The sequence below is a fragment of the Anomaloglossus baeobatrachus genome, chromosome 2 (genome assembly GCF_048569485.1).
Source record: "Anomaloglossus baeobatrachus isolate aAnoBae1 chromosome 2, aAnoBae1.hap1, whole genome shotgun sequence".
NCBI classification, from domain to species: Eukaryota; Metazoa; Chordata; class Amphibia; order Anura; family Aromobatidae; genus Anomaloglossus; species Anomaloglossus baeobatrachus.
In genome coordinates this window covers 636,621,967-636,637,220 of record NC_134354.1, presented here as the reverse complement: position 1 = coordinate 636,637,220, position 15,254 = coordinate 636,621,967, and the positions used below count along the sequence as shown (strand labels likewise).

The following is a 15,254-nucleotide window of genomic DNA, read 5'->3' as shown; positions in this document are numbered from 1 at the left end:
TAACTACCATTTTTTTGCAGATGCTACATTTTGATCACCTGTTATTGCTTTTGCGCAAAATTCATGGCGACCAAAATCTGTAATTTTGGCGTTTGGAGTTTTTTTTACGCCATTTACTGATCAGATTAATTTTATATTTTGATAGATCAGGAGTTTCTGAAAGCGGCAATACCAAATGTGTTTATTTTTTAACCCTTTAATTTTCAATGGGGCAAAAAGGGGGGTAATTTTAACTTTTACGATATTTTTTGAGGTTTTTTTTTTTAACTTTTTTAATTTTACTAGTCCCCCTAGGGGGCTATATGGAGCAACAATCCAATCGCTCTGCCATATCTGCAGATCACAACTATACAGCTGTAAACAGCAGATATGCTCATTTTCTGCATCACCCAGCTCCGGGCCGGGTAAAATCGAAAGTAATTCATGTGAGCTACAGGAGTTATCACATGACCCTGTGCTACCATGACAACCACCAGATGTCACGTGATCACGTCATGTGACTTCCGGTATCGGCCGGTAAGTACATGTTTACCTCCGATGCCGTTATAATGGCGTTGAGACACATTAACAGCGCCATTTAAGGGGTTAAACGGTACAAGCAGATAACTATTCTGCTTGTGCCTGGCAGGCACACATCTCAGCTGTGAAAATCATCTGAGATGTGCTCCGATCGCAGCAAGCTGCCGGCAGCAGACCGCGGGCAGTAACACAATGACCGCTAGGACGTAATATAACTGCCTGCTGTGGTTGTTAAGGGCTTAATATGTCATAGCATAAAACGGCTCACCAGAATCAGTCACCAAAAGTGGAAAACCCACCCCCAAATCAAACTTGGAAAAAATAAACAAACAACAGACTTCTATTCAATAAAGATGACGCGTGAGGAGTTCAGTAATTTTTATTTTAGTACTTTTAAGAATTTGTACAAATTAATCCATAGTTTGGTATATTAATCAAAAAGTTCCACTGTGTTCACAGTCAGAGTTATGTCAAATCACTGCACTAGAAAATAAAGTTATTTTGAAAACATGTTATACATTTTCACATAGAATTTTCTTCTTTATTCAACGAACTTCTTGGCACTGTTTCTAAAGCAGCTTACCGTATCCCTAAAAGCATGCAGGGGTGAGGACAAAGGTTGGGTAGGGACAGCAGAGGAAAGTAACACTTTAATCCAACCTCCTGCACAAAGTCTTAGACCTTAAACTGCTAACTGGTTACACCTTTGAAAAGTCATAAGAAATGCTTTGAAGTGGATTACCTTGATGACAATATGAGGGTGACTGAACGTACTGTAATGCCATCACCGCAGTATGTACTGACAAATTCTATCTCCTTACCCAATGAGTATTCTCTCAAATGGAGGATCATTATTAAAAAGGATGGAAAACAAGGAGAGAAGAGAGGTTGCCATATTCCATTCACGGCAAAGATGGAACTTGCAGAAATCCAGCCAATAGGCCTGAGGAAAAGCTTGGCCAGATCTGTCATTTCATCAAAGAGAATGAATTTCCAAATCAGAACCCCGTCACTTTTGGATAAAATGTGAAGATCTGGGCAAGTACTGCGAGCTTACAGATCCAGACAGTAGAGGATGGACTTCATCTATACAATACACTTACACTGAAACAGTTGTTACCTACTACTCCTAAAGCCTGTCTACGAAACCTAAGACTACATGGAATTACAGCTTATCAATACTTTTTGTGCAGGGGTTTCATTTGGATTTGCCTTCTTACATAATAAGCGAGGACACAAATGGGTTTTGTGTCTTGAGATCTTCAATGTTAGGACACGTGATCCCGGCAAGCTGGCAATGCCTAGATATCAATGATGTCAAGGGGAGGAGGGACTGTACAGATCTTTTAGCTCTAATATTTATACAGTGCTTAAATCATTCCTACTTCCTTCATGGGATGGCACCTTAATTGTTGAATAAACACAAGATTTGGCAGAAAGCAGAGGAGTAAATACAGCTTTTACAAAATCAGGTTTGAACGACTGTTTCAGCCAAGAACGCACACAGCGAAGTGACAGATCCTTTACCAGACCCATTTTTAATTTTTTTTAGAAGGGAGCACCAAAATTATCGACTGTTAGTGCAAGTGGTTAAAAAGCTAGTAGCACAAAGGGTTAAACTAAGTCCAAAAGAGACTGCTCTCAGCAAAAAGAAATCATTCAATTCCAGTAAAGTTGTAATACCCTGCACATGTCTGTGGTCCTGGTGGGAAATCCTTACTTGTCTGATCATTGAAAGCGCAAGAGAACAGTAGTGCACAACTGGAAAAGCTAAACCCACCTCGGTCAAAACTCATGAGTATTCAATGTGCCATATGTGAAGCTCTATGTCAGATACAATAGGGATTTAGAACAGCAACTTACAGATGATGCATAAATTCCAGCAAAAACGGGTCAATTTTGCCTTCCAATGAGACTTGCTGAGAAATATTGTGCCTCAAATATGCATTTAAAAAAACCAATGTCATCTGTTATATTCCAATTTTTGTGCATCATGACAATAAAACTGATATGAAGCTTTAAGCACAAGAAAAAACAAAAACAATGGAAATAAATCTCATAAGACAGGCAAATATTAAAAAGAACTAAGAAAGAGGGAAAAAAAAAAAGGAAGTACAAAAACATACACAGGCGTTTATCCTAAGCGTTTCATTACACCATGGAACACAGAGCCAACAAAAAAAGACGAAAAGAAAAAAAGTAAAAGAAAAAAAAATGGCATCAGTAAGTTAATGGGTTCCCGGCTGCTTATTTTCTCTCCTTCTTCTTATCCTAGAAAAAGAGAATCAATAACCATTATTACACTAGCTATCCACAACAAGGTCTAGGGTTTCCCACGAACAAAGAGTATTATTCCAAGATCTATTGATTAAAATGATAAGTTCCATAACTGGATATGCCAAAAAAATATGTAATAAAAAAAAATAAGTTCCTGTGCTGATAAAAACTTCTATATGTGCCTCTGCCATGTACTGTGTAATGGCTGTGTCTGACCGTACAAGGACATGATCTGATCATAGCACATCTCCTGGGCAGGGAAGTTAAAAAAAAAAAAAGAAGAAGTATGCAGACATAATTCTTTGAAGTAAAACAAAAAACAAAGGCAGTTTTACCTCACAGGAAGAATCAGCTATGATACCGTGCTGTAATGTCTTTATACTCTTTTGCATCCTCCCTGGCCCAGGAGATGTGGTATGATCAGACCATGTCCCTGTACGGTCAGACACGGCCATTACACAGTACACAACAGGGACACATGTATAAGATCTCAGCACAGGAATTTTTTATTTTTAAAACATCCAATGGTCGAAATTATTATTTCAAGATCTATTGGGTAAATTTAAAATTAACTTTGATCGTGGGGAAACCCCTTTAATTATTTCTAGGCCCAAAAAAAGACTAGATTTAAAAAAAAAAAAACAAAAAAAAAAAAAACAACACACCAAGTGTTAAAAACTTCTCTTTTTTAAATAATGCCATACTAAAAATGTTTAAAGGAATATTACCACCACTAGATAGGTTATCATTTTATGGTAAATGGTGGTCTGCCTTCCGGGCCTTCACAGCACCTCCTTAACAACAGACTTTCCAAAAAATGAAGGAGAGGGTGGATGTGAACCATCGCTGCAAGCAGTGCAGAAAGGCCCGGAAGACATGCGGTTTATTGGAAACAATTATGTACTATACAACATTTTGCACAAAATTATAGCTAATCCAAATTAAGTAATGGCACGGGTGCAGCTCTAGAGGGTAGACACGGGACAGACAACGCAGCTCTACCTCACCCCTTTATTCATAGGACTCATCAGGGCCTCAGATCAGAGCCTACCAATATGCAATCACTATTTAAGATGGCAATAACCCTTTAAGCTAATAAGTGAGAACTGCTAAAGACTCCATACCTTCTCATTCATAGCCAAGATTATCATGAGTTTCCTGAAGATGGTGATGAAATCAAGAAACAGGTCTACACAGTGCCTTTAAAGAGGGAAAAAAACAAAACAATTAAAAACACACAATACCCATATTCTCTTTAAAAACTATATGTTACAATAACAATAGTAGAGTACAGCTGTTAAAGTGAATCTGTTGAGTGTGTACAAGAGGAATAGCAGTATTTCTGGACATTATATGGCTTTAATTGCCTTTACTTGAATTTTGTACCAATTTTGCCCTTTGCAACCTCTAATTTTCTGTTGTCTGAGCTGCTGGGTAGATATTAGCTGCTATATCTCGCTCACTTATCTCTTAGTGCAGTGAAATAAAAGCTTACTATAAATACCATCTGTTTGCCCATCTCACTGATTCACCCTCCCTCTCCATAGACTCAAATAGACCTTATAGAGCAGGGGTGGGCAACCACCGGCCCGCGACTACCTTTTCTGCGGCCCCCTGGTCAGATTCCCAGGAACCACAGTGCTCAGGCGGCAGCCACATCTTGCTGACTGCTGGCCCTTTAAATCCTGTACGGCGCATTCAATGCTGAATGCTGAGACGCATCTACGGTTGAGCCTAGAATGTATGGGCTCCTTCCAGGATTACGTCCTTAGGCTGGCCAATGCCAGTGTGAGGATCTACTTTGTGGGTGGGGTCTCCTGTGAGGTCTATGCCCCCCCCAGCCCCTCCTGTGACGTACATGCCCCCCCCAGCCCCTCCTGTGACGTACATGCCCCCCCCAGCCCCTCCTGTGACGTACATGCCCCCCCCAGCCCCTCCTGTGACGTACATGCCCCCCCCAGCCCCTCCTGTGACGTACATGCCCCCCCCAGCCCCTCCTGTGACGTACATGCCCCCCCCAGCCCCTCCTGTGACGTACATGCCCCCCTAGCCCCTCCTGTGACGTACATGCCCCCCCTAGCCCCTCCTGTGACGTACATGCCCCCCAGCCCCTCCTGTGACGTACATGCCCCCCAGCCCCTCCTGTGACGTACATGCCCCCCCAGCCCCTCCTGTGACGTACATGCCCCCCCAGCCCCTCCTGTGACGTACATGCCCCCCCAGCCCCTCCTGTGACGTACATGCCCCCCCAGCCCCTCCTGTGACGTACATGCCCCCCCAGCCCCTCCTGTGACGTACATGCCCCCCCAGCCCCTCCTGTGACGTACATGCCCCCCCAGTCCCTCCTGTGACGTACATGCCCCCCCAGTCCCTCCTGTGACGTACATGCCCCCCCAGCCCCTCCTGTGACATACATGCCCCCCCCAGCCCCTCCTGTGACGTACATGCCCCCCAGCCCCTCCTGTGACGTACATGCCACCCCAGCCCCTCCTGTGACGTACATGCCCCCCCAGCCCCTCCTGTGACGTACATGCCCCCCCAGCCCCTCCTGTGACGTACATGCCCCCCCCAGCCCCTCCTGTGACGTACATGCCCCCCCAGTCCCTCCTGTGACGTACATGCCCCCCCCCAGCCCCTCCTGTGACGTACATGCCCCCCCAGTCCCTCCTGTGACGTACATGCCCCCCCCAGCCCCTCCTGTGACGTACATGCCCCCCCAGCTCCTCCTGTGACGTACGTGCCCCCCCAGCTCCTCCTGTGACGTACGTGCCCCCCCAGCCCCTCCTGTGACGTACATGCCCCCCCCAGCCCCTCCTGTGACGTACATGCCCCCCCAGCCCCTCCTGTGACGTGCATGCCCCCCCCAGCCCCTCCTGTGACGTACATGCCCCCCCAGCCCTTCCTGTGACGTACATGCCCCCCCCAGCCCCTCCTGTGACGTACATGCCCCCCCCCAGCCCCTCCTGTGACGTAGTTCCCCACCCTTGTTAGAGAGCAAGTCCATTACGGATCATATGAAATTAATTTACTATTATCAGACCCTCTGAACCTGATTAAAGCCATACTAAAGACTATTTGCCCAATTTTATTGTAAAGAAACGGTTAGTGACATGTAAATAGGGTCATGTCTTACCATACATAATCTTTATCTCCCTTCTCAGCTTTATCGATAATGAGTTGAGTGTCAAATAGAACAAATCCACACATAACCAGCAAACCAACGTACATGTGCATCTGAAATAAACATATGGAGTGTATTTATAGAATTAGTATTTGCATTCTGGCAAAGCTATAAATTGTAATGGTTACAACTCATTTAACTAACGGGCAGGTTTCAGTATTAACAAGCAAAGTACTTTTCCACCATGAATAATAGATAATCTATCCAGACAAGACTGTACCATCCCACTAGGTCAAATATGATCTCTCAGCAATAGTGTTACTTACTTTGAACAGAAAAACTGATCCAATGAAGATATTCACCAAGGAAGAGATGGTAAGGAGGCTCAGAGCAGACATCAGAATACCTGAGGAGAGGTCAATAAGGCATGGCGTGTAAATTTACTACAGAACAGTCTCGACATTCAACAGATATATATACAACCTGGGCGGCACGGTGGCTCAGTGGGTAGCACTGCAGTCTTGCAGCGCTGGAGTCCTGGGTTCAAATCCCACCAAGGACACCATCTGCAAGGAGTTTGTATGTTCTCCCCGTGTTTGCGTGGGTTTCCTCCGGGTACTCCGGTTTCCTCCCACACTCCAAAGACATACAGATAGGGACTCTAGATTGTGAGCCCCAATGGGGACAGTGTTGCCAATGTATGTGAAGCGCTGTGGAATTAATAGCGCTATATAAATGAATAAAATTATTATTATTATTATTATTATAACCAACACTAGGTTCTTAAAGGGGTTATCAAGTGTTGAAAAAAAAAATAAAGTTCAAATGCTCCGTTAGAAAATTCTGAGTATAGGGGGTCCCCTGCTCCAGATGCTCATCTCTTGGCCAGAGACTGGTTACATATAGGACCTGCCCTGTCCTGCATTACAGAGACAGCAAATATGAATCTTCTACAGGACAATTAGACCCCTCCAGCAAACTGTGTGGTAGTGTTCAGATGGTGAAGAAAGAAAAAATAAATCAATAAATAAAATAAAAAAGAAGGATCAGACCATAGCAATATTTATATGCATATGACCAGCTTAAAGGGAACCTGAAATGTAACAACACTATTAACTTGAACAGTTGGATTAATCTAAACGTTAATAGCGTTCTAAAAGGATGCCGCACTGTGCTCCACTGCCAGGAGGAAATTAACCTTATTACTCCTGGCAGCCAGGAGCTTTCAGTCATAGGGACACGTCTGGCATGGTTTCAGTCACTCAGCATAGCGAGGGGCCACTGTAACCACGGCCCAGCACTGACAGCTGTAGAGAGCGGGCTGTCTGACGGTACCGGGAGCCAAGTTACAGCAACCACTCACTATGCGCAGAGCAGTGACTGAACCAGCCACGTTCCTATGAATAAAACCTAGGTTGCTGGGAGGAAAAAAAGTTAGCTTCCACATGGCAGCGGGGCTCAGTGCGACGGCCGCACATTGTCAGACCCCAATAAACCTGCAGATTAACCCTTTTTTACATGGCAGGTTAGCCTTTAACAGCAAATGAATTCTCATAGTTAACATTAACACAGAAGGTCTCAAAAGAGAGACTGTTTGTGTTTTGCATATGGTCTAATAAGTGTTAGTTGTCCCAAGTGAACAACCCCTACCATCTACTTCACTGAGGTGCCACAGAAGAATAACACTTACCTCCCAGGAAAAGGAAGCTGCGATTTCTGGAATACAGGGCACTTAGTGTGAAGCAGGTGAAGATCACGGCTGTGCCCAAGAAAGCGGTAGGAATGATGCTGTGGGGAGACCAGATTGTATGATCACATGAGTGGAGCATTTTATTGACCAATATAGCATTTTAAACTGCACTGTCAGGCTCAAATGCACCATGTATCCCAAAATATATCAGTTTTAGAAGGGTACTTAATCTTCAAAGTAACAGTGTTAACCCCTGAACGTCTTAAAACTAGTCAGAGCCACAATGTTACATGCTTATCAGCATATCATAGCATTATAAAAAAAATTTGGGGGGGGGGTTTGCTCTAGATTACAGTGCGATAGGAGATGTCGCAGAATAGGAACATCTCGCTACCAATGTAAAAAGAAAATAAAAAACGGAAACACCATTGAGTGACCCCGGCTTTGAAAATGTAGATTTGTCCCAAACCAAAGAATATTTTTTCATCAACTGGAAATCTAAACACTAAGCAACAACAACCTGCAAACAAGGATGATGAGGAGATCTGCTTATGGGCCACACGTAGAAACGAGGGGATCTTGGGGTCAGACACTTTAATCTAAATGTGCGTCATCTGATCAGCCTTCATTGCAGAAACTACAAGCGGCTGTTAAATGCGCACACCCAATATTACTGCTTTACTTACTAATGGAAATGTGAAAATAAAGTGGAGCACACCCGCTTCCCCCGCCTACTAAAATAAGAATTTCAAAAAACACTACTTTTTAACATGCCAATACCTGGGGTTAACTGCAATACATAGGTTTAAGATGGGACCCAAGCCACAACCTGGAAGACAAAATGGACATTAACATCATGAATTTCCATTAAGGTATATTTTTAAAAAAGGTTAAAAGATAAACATAATGCAGGAGAGGCTGTGCCGACACCACTGGAATGGACCCAGAGGTGATTACAAGCGCTATTATTTTACAATGGGAAACAGACTGATTGAAAAGGGGTTATCAGAGTATTAGAAAACCCCTTTAAATGAGACATCTTAAAAAGGGACTGTCACCAGGTTTTTGCCACCTAACCTTAGAGCAGCAAAATGTAGTGACAGAGATCCTGATTCCAGCGATGTGTCGCTTACTGGGCTGCTTAGCGTAGTTTTGATAAAAATCACTGTTTAATCAGCAGTAGATCATCATTAGAGGACTACTTGGTGTCCAGCATATTCATGAGCTCTGTATAACTGCTAGATCTGCAGCAGAAAAAACATTGATTTTTATTAAAATGGCAGCAAACAGCTCAGTGAGTGACACATCACTGGAATCAGGGTCTCTGTATTATGCTGCTCTCAGATGAGGGAGCAAAAACCTGCTGAATGATTCCTTTTAAAAGGGAAGTAAGTATCAGACACCAGCTGTATGACCTCAGCTGTGTATGTTTGCCGCAGTGTTTCAGAGTCAAACAAACATGCCTGAATTCACATAGCCAGTGCCCAATTCAGGAAGCCATGGCTCGAGCAGCATGTAACAGCTATGCGATTCCCTTTAAGAATAGGCAATCAATATCTAATGTACTAGACATCCTTCTAATAAAAAAATAAAAAAAATTATATATTTTTGGATGATACATTCTTTTTAAATCAAAAGGTTTATTTGAGCTATCATTATCACTTAGCAAAATGAGCCTGAGCTTTAGTTGATTAATGGAAATGTCATTTATCAAATTTATGAGAGGCTAAATGTGTGACAAGAATGTGCTGGGTAGAGGTTACATTCTGGCATTAATTCAGGCATGCTGATGCTAGGACTCCAAGCGAAGCTGCTGCACCTTCCATCAGTGGACTCGGCTGGAAATCTGTGCTAGAAATGCTCACCAGAGAAAAAGGCAAAAGCAGATAAGATTCCCAGGCGCTTCTTCTCATTCTCATAGCTGTGAGGGGTAAACATCAGCCATAGCATGGTGCCCAGTGTGCCCGCAAAGGTCAGGAAGTTGCCCTGTATTGAAAGATTAAATGTGATATATAACACTTCACCATTACACAAATGCAGTCAAAGTGTGACCATATATGAAGCTGCTGATCATCTCTAGAAGCACCATGTACCCCACTGTGCCCCCCACTATGTCTGCGCATTTTGTCCATCTTCACTTTGTCTACCCTTCAGAGTATTAAAATGATTATACCTTTCCTTCAATCAACAACTCAAAATGAAGCCATGTACTAACATGTGGCCCACGCAGCAGCCGTGCGCTGGATACAGGTCACCTGGCCATGCTGCTGCTGGAAATATCAGCTTTGTGATGTCTGGGATCCTGACAATGTGCCCTCCCCCCACCCCAGCTCTCCACCCAGAGAATACAGGCTGTCATTATTAGCGTTCCCCTTGCAATAAGGGGGCAGAGAGGGAGTAACAGAGAATCGCGGCACAACTTGTTTATAGAACTAAGAACAGCGGCAAAAGTGGGCAGAAACGGCAGCGCTAAGATTACACCAGGCTTTACACAGCAGACACAGAACCCAACACATCAGCTGCATGAGTATGTGTCCATGCCATACATGTTCTGGGTTTTTTTTTTTTTTTTTAAATTGTGCAAAACCTATATGGACCCTTTTATAAATCCACTTGAATGCACCCTCAGCAAAATAAAACAATAAATCTTTATTTTTAGATAGCGCTAACATATTCCACAGCGCTTTACATACATCAGGAACACTGTCCCCATTGGGGCTCAATCTAAATCCCCCATCACTAGGTCTTTGGGGTGTGGGAGGAAACCGGAGTACCCAGAGGAAACCCACGCAAACACGGGGAGAACATACAAACTCCTTGCAGATGTTGTCCTTGGTGGGATTCTAACCCAGGACCCCAGCGCTGCAAGGCTACAGTGCTAACCACTGAGCCACCGTGCTGCCCAAAGCAAACACCCCCCCAAAAAATAATGCTGTCAGCAGCACTTTATACTGTACTGCAACAAGTGACATAGGATTTCCTCCTGTCTCCTTGTATATGTGCAATGGTATGAAACGATAATTTATTGCTATCACCCACCTGCAGGAACCCGAACACCACATTTGCATAAGCACCGGCGGCAGCTACCAGCATGCACAGGGCAAAGCTGCTGTACACTCGCTTCAAGTGCTGCTGTGTGGAATGGGAACTGCAATGAAACAGACGGAACAAAAGGGTTAAATTGGGAATTAATCACAATAATCAGTAACATATTTCCTATGTTCAGGAAAGCCTGAACAAGGCGTTTTCCCAGTTTCAACTTTCTATCTAAAATACTTGTCCACATATTAAAAATAAAAGAAGCCAGTTCTCACCCTCCCCAGGTCCAGGGCTGCATTTCCACCACTGCTCCAGTAATTGCTGCAACAGTCAGTGATGGCACGTCAGCAATGCTGCAGTCAATCACTAGTCTGTGCTGTCTACATGGGACAGACCTGCAGACCTGAGTTGTGAGCGATTTGATTAGGAAAATCCCTTTTAATGTGCCCATACACAGTTAAGAACAAACATTTCAACATGGTGAATTATTTGTCAGCACAAGAGATAAACCGATGTGTGGTCGGAGCGTACTGCCGCTCTTCCATGGATTTCACACATAGGCTCTGCAGTGTGGTGGTAAGAATGGCGAGAGATAGAGGTGTATGGGCATCTTCATATGTGGGCAGCCACCGGCTTACTGACTGGCTGAGAACCCTCACATGGCTTCCATATTAAAGGGAACTTTAAAGACTAAAGGCTGCTTTACAAGCAACGACGTATCTAACGATATGTCGTCAGAATCACGGAATTTGTGACGCACATCCGGCGTTGTTAGCGAGGTCGTTGCGTGTGACACCTACGAACGAGTGCCAACGATCAGAAATACTCACCTAATCGTTGACACGTCGTTCATTTTCAAAATCTCGTTGGTCATTCTGGACATAGGTTGCTCATCGTTCCCGAGGCAGCACACATCGCTACGTGTGACACCCCGGGAACGATGAACAACAACGCTCCTGCGTCCTCCGGCAGCGATGTTGCAGCGTGTAAAGCGGCCTTAAGAATCAGACATGCTCCCATGAGTATTCCGCTTTGTCGTTTAAAAAAAAAACAAAAAAAAAAAAACAAAAAAAAAAAACTGCCGTAGGCCGTGTCCGCACGCTGCAGTTGTGTTCACCGCAAAACTGCACCCTGTGGCCACAAAAATGCATCTTGTGGCAAAAACCCCCAAAAACATTAAACAAGCATGCGTTTCTGATCAATGCGTTTTGCTTTTTAACACCAATGGATGAAGAACGCAAAAAGAATTGACATGCTGCAGCATTGTGATTGTGATCAGCACAAAACTACAGCTAAAGAAAAAAAAAAAAAGCAACGTGTGTAGCAAATCTGAAATCCCAGACTTTGCTGGGGAAGGAAAAACGTGCCGTTTAGTCACCACAAAACTGCACCAAGAACTGCAGCATGCGCATGGGGCCATATGGTTCCAGAGATTTGTGAATATTTATTTTGTGCTAGGTTTTCTGGGTTTTTAGGTTGCTTTGAATTATAAACCTGTGAGTAACACATTTTATAAATTGTGTTTTTTGGCAAAAATCATAAAAATTAGCACTGAATTAAAAAAAACAAAAAAACAAAAACCCCATATATTTGGATGACAAGGTGGATTTGAAAAGAACACAGAGCAGAATACTCAAGGAAGCAAAAACTGCCCACTTTTCCTGTAGTGACAAGTCCTCTAACTTGGCGGATGACAGTTTCAGGGGCCCAGGATGGACATTTCAAACTTGACCCGTCTAGAAACAAGAGCTCGAGCACTTTAATACGGCGCCATGCTAATACACTTTTTAAAGAAAATTACAGGATTACCGTATTTATACCAGTATACCGACCACATTATATAATGGCCAATCCCTGCTCACAAATAGCCTGGGGCCACATGAGCACAACTGCGAGTGCATCGCATGATACTCTGCTCCCGCTCTGCTGGAATGTAAGCCGAGTGCAATGCCACTGAGATAAGATTCTGCGATCGGAGCACAGCTGTGGAGGAGAGGGAGGGATTAATCCCCCCCCCCCTATCTCCATTATCAGCCGATGCGTATATCGCACTGCACTCCGCTGTAATGTGAGTATAATGTGATGATTCTCTAGCACCCATAGACTTGTATGGGTGCGTGTGAAAATTAATCAGCTTCTACCCGCAGCATGCTGATTGTTTTTTCGGTCCGATTAGGTGTGCCCTTACTAATATGCTGTATAACAGCTACTTATATTACGGTGATTGCATAAAAATCAAATTGCATTGTATTCATAAACATTGTGCAATACATTGCAATCACTGTTACAAAATCAGGTTTTACAGGCAATGATTAACTGAATAAACCGGGTTGAACTTTTCTCTCTTTTGTAGGAGTAAAAAAAAATACAGATATGGACTTTATCTACAACCACCAGCTCACAATCATTTTAAAAGTATCTGCGTTTTGTTTTCACCGCTGGAGTGCTTCTTTAAATCTAAGCCGCCTTCCTCATCTAATACTTACAGCATTTTCATCAATTTTTCAGTGTAGCTCTGGACCTGCAAAGCCATCTCGAGCCGTAACTTCTGACTGACTGGAAGTCAGACGTTACATCACAAGTTCTCAATACAAGTCTATGAGAGCCAGAACGAGGCTCTCATAGACTTGTATAGAGTTATGACCTGCGGCGCACTCCATGACACATTGGAGAAGCCGACACGTCACAAATTGCCAGAAACAGACCAGAGTGGCGGCAATAATAGAAGAAGGCGGCAGCAGGTGAGTATAAGATGGTGCAGGGGAGTTCAATTTAAAGCTCCACTCCAGAGGTGAAATAAAGAAATGCTGGAGTGGTGCTTTAACTCAATGACTAACCTAATATTGAATGCCATGCAAGAGCACTCAATTTCTGATTTAGTAAACCTTTCTAAAATAAAAAAAAAAAAAAAAAAAAAAGTAAATTAAAAAGGAGTTGTGTCAGGGCCTGCTGGAATAACCATGCCAGAGTGGATCAAAGCAAAAAAATAAATTGTGCCACAAACGCCTTAAAGGACTAAAGACTTGTAGAAGCCCAAATTGTAGCAAGACACGGAAAATATTACACCCCTGTATAGCGTGATGTAATGCCCCACAGCAGGTGATGTAACACTCCCGTCACTGCAACCTGATATCAATCCTTAAATCGCCTTCAAAAGACAAAGAATAAAGCAGGAATCCAGCTCTAAACACACGAGGAGTCTTCCTTAATGAATCGATATAGATGGCATTGCAGACAAAATTTCACGCGTGGGTACACATCCCTCAGACACTAGACTATCTCCATCTCGCAACGCATTTCACGTGCGTATAGTACTCTTAATCGTGATGCAGAGGAGACAACATTTTTTCAAATACACCCCCCAAACTTCTGCGATACAAACCCAATGATAGCAAAGCAAAATACTTACATGTGTGAGAACTTTAGGAGGGCATCTAAGTTGATATTCCGGTCAAGAAAATCCATGTTGGAAAAGGTTGAGGGCCTTCCGCCTGAACGCCTGTGGAGTTGAGAATAAATGGAGTTAAAGAGGGCAGTGGCTGGATATAAAGGTGCGCGGTGCCCGGCGAGGGGAGAGGGCGTCCTGCACACCCGCTGTACGAGGAGAGCCTGGGCTAATGATCGCACTGGACTGTCTTCCAGGTGACTCACAGACTTCTGCAGGCCCAGGGGGATCTCGTGATTTAGATGGTGCAATTATTGCAGACTGTTACAAGAAAGCTATAGGCTCAGGCTTTTCCAAAGAGAATAGACATCACTCTCGGCTGTAAAGTCCCGCCCCGTGACAGTCATTAATGCTGCTAATGATTTCCCTTGGCAACAACAATGCACACGTGTAGCTAAGGAATGGTAAATTAATACTTGTCATTTATAATCAAATCCGCGTGTAAATCTCAGAATTATCAAATACGGAGGTCACCGATTCCTTATATCAGGAAGAGTCAGGGTGTAATAAGCAGGCTGGTGGAGATGCTGAATATCAAAGACTAACTATACATCAAGGAGACCCTGGAGCCGGAACATAGAATAAAAAAGCTAAAATTTATCAGGAACCCGACATTTATACAGACCACAGTGCGGAGATACAAGTGTGGAAACATCGGCCCCAATTCATTGTATACGAGCTTTCTTAAAGGGAATTGTCACCAGATGTTTGCTTCCTCATTTGAGAGCAGCATAATGTAGGGACAGAGCCTGATTCCAGCGATGTGTCACTTACTGAGCTGTTTACTGTCATTTTAATAAAAACAAAATGTTCTCGCTGCTGGAGATCCAGAAGTTATACAGAGCTCATGAATATGGTGGACTACCTAGCAGCAGACCAGGTAGTCCTGTAATGATAATCAACTGCTGATTAAACAGTGATTTTTCCAAAACTACATAAACTAGCCCAGTAAGTGAAACACCACTGGAATCAGGGTCTCTGCCCCTACATTATGCTGCTCTCAGATTAGGTGGCAAAAACCTGGAGACACTACTTTTAAAGAGAGATTGTACACCACTTTTAAAAATTATGGCCTTTTCTTAGAATAGGTCATCAACAGCTGATGGGCCGAGGTCCAACACCCAGCACCCACACAGATCAGCTGTTCTTGATGTCGCCGGCAG

General features: G+C 43.5%; 1 protein-coding gene across 1 annotated transcript in view; it reads right to left on the bottom strand.

Moving 5' to 3' along the window:
* Window positions 1-882: 882 nt before the first annotated feature.
* Window positions 883-15,254, bottom strand: part of TMBIM6 (transmembrane BAX inhibitor motif containing 6) — a 51,966-nt gene continuing 37,594 nt past the window's right edge. The window contains exons 2-10 of the mRNA XM_075336913.1: window positions 14,056-14,145; window positions 10,647-10,755; window positions 9,473-9,593; window positions 8,388-8,436; window positions 7,608-7,705; window positions 6,244-6,323; window positions 5,930-6,030; window positions 3,921-3,996; window positions 883-2,790 (exon numbers count right to left, since the gene is read on the bottom strand). Coding sequence (XP_075193028.1) covers window positions 2,767-2,790; window positions 3,921-3,996; window positions 5,930-6,030; window positions 6,244-6,323; window positions 7,608-7,705; window positions 8,388-8,436; window positions 9,473-9,593; window positions 10,647-10,755; window positions 14,056-14,111 — 714 coding nt within the window. The 5' untranslated portion in view covers window positions 14,112-14,145 and the 3' untranslated portion in view covers window positions 883-2,766. The remainder of the gene's footprint in view (window positions 2,791-3,920; window positions 3,997-5,929; window positions 6,031-6,243; window positions 6,324-7,607; window positions 7,706-8,387; window positions 8,437-9,472; window positions 9,594-10,646; window positions 10,756-14,055; window positions 14,146-15,254) is intronic.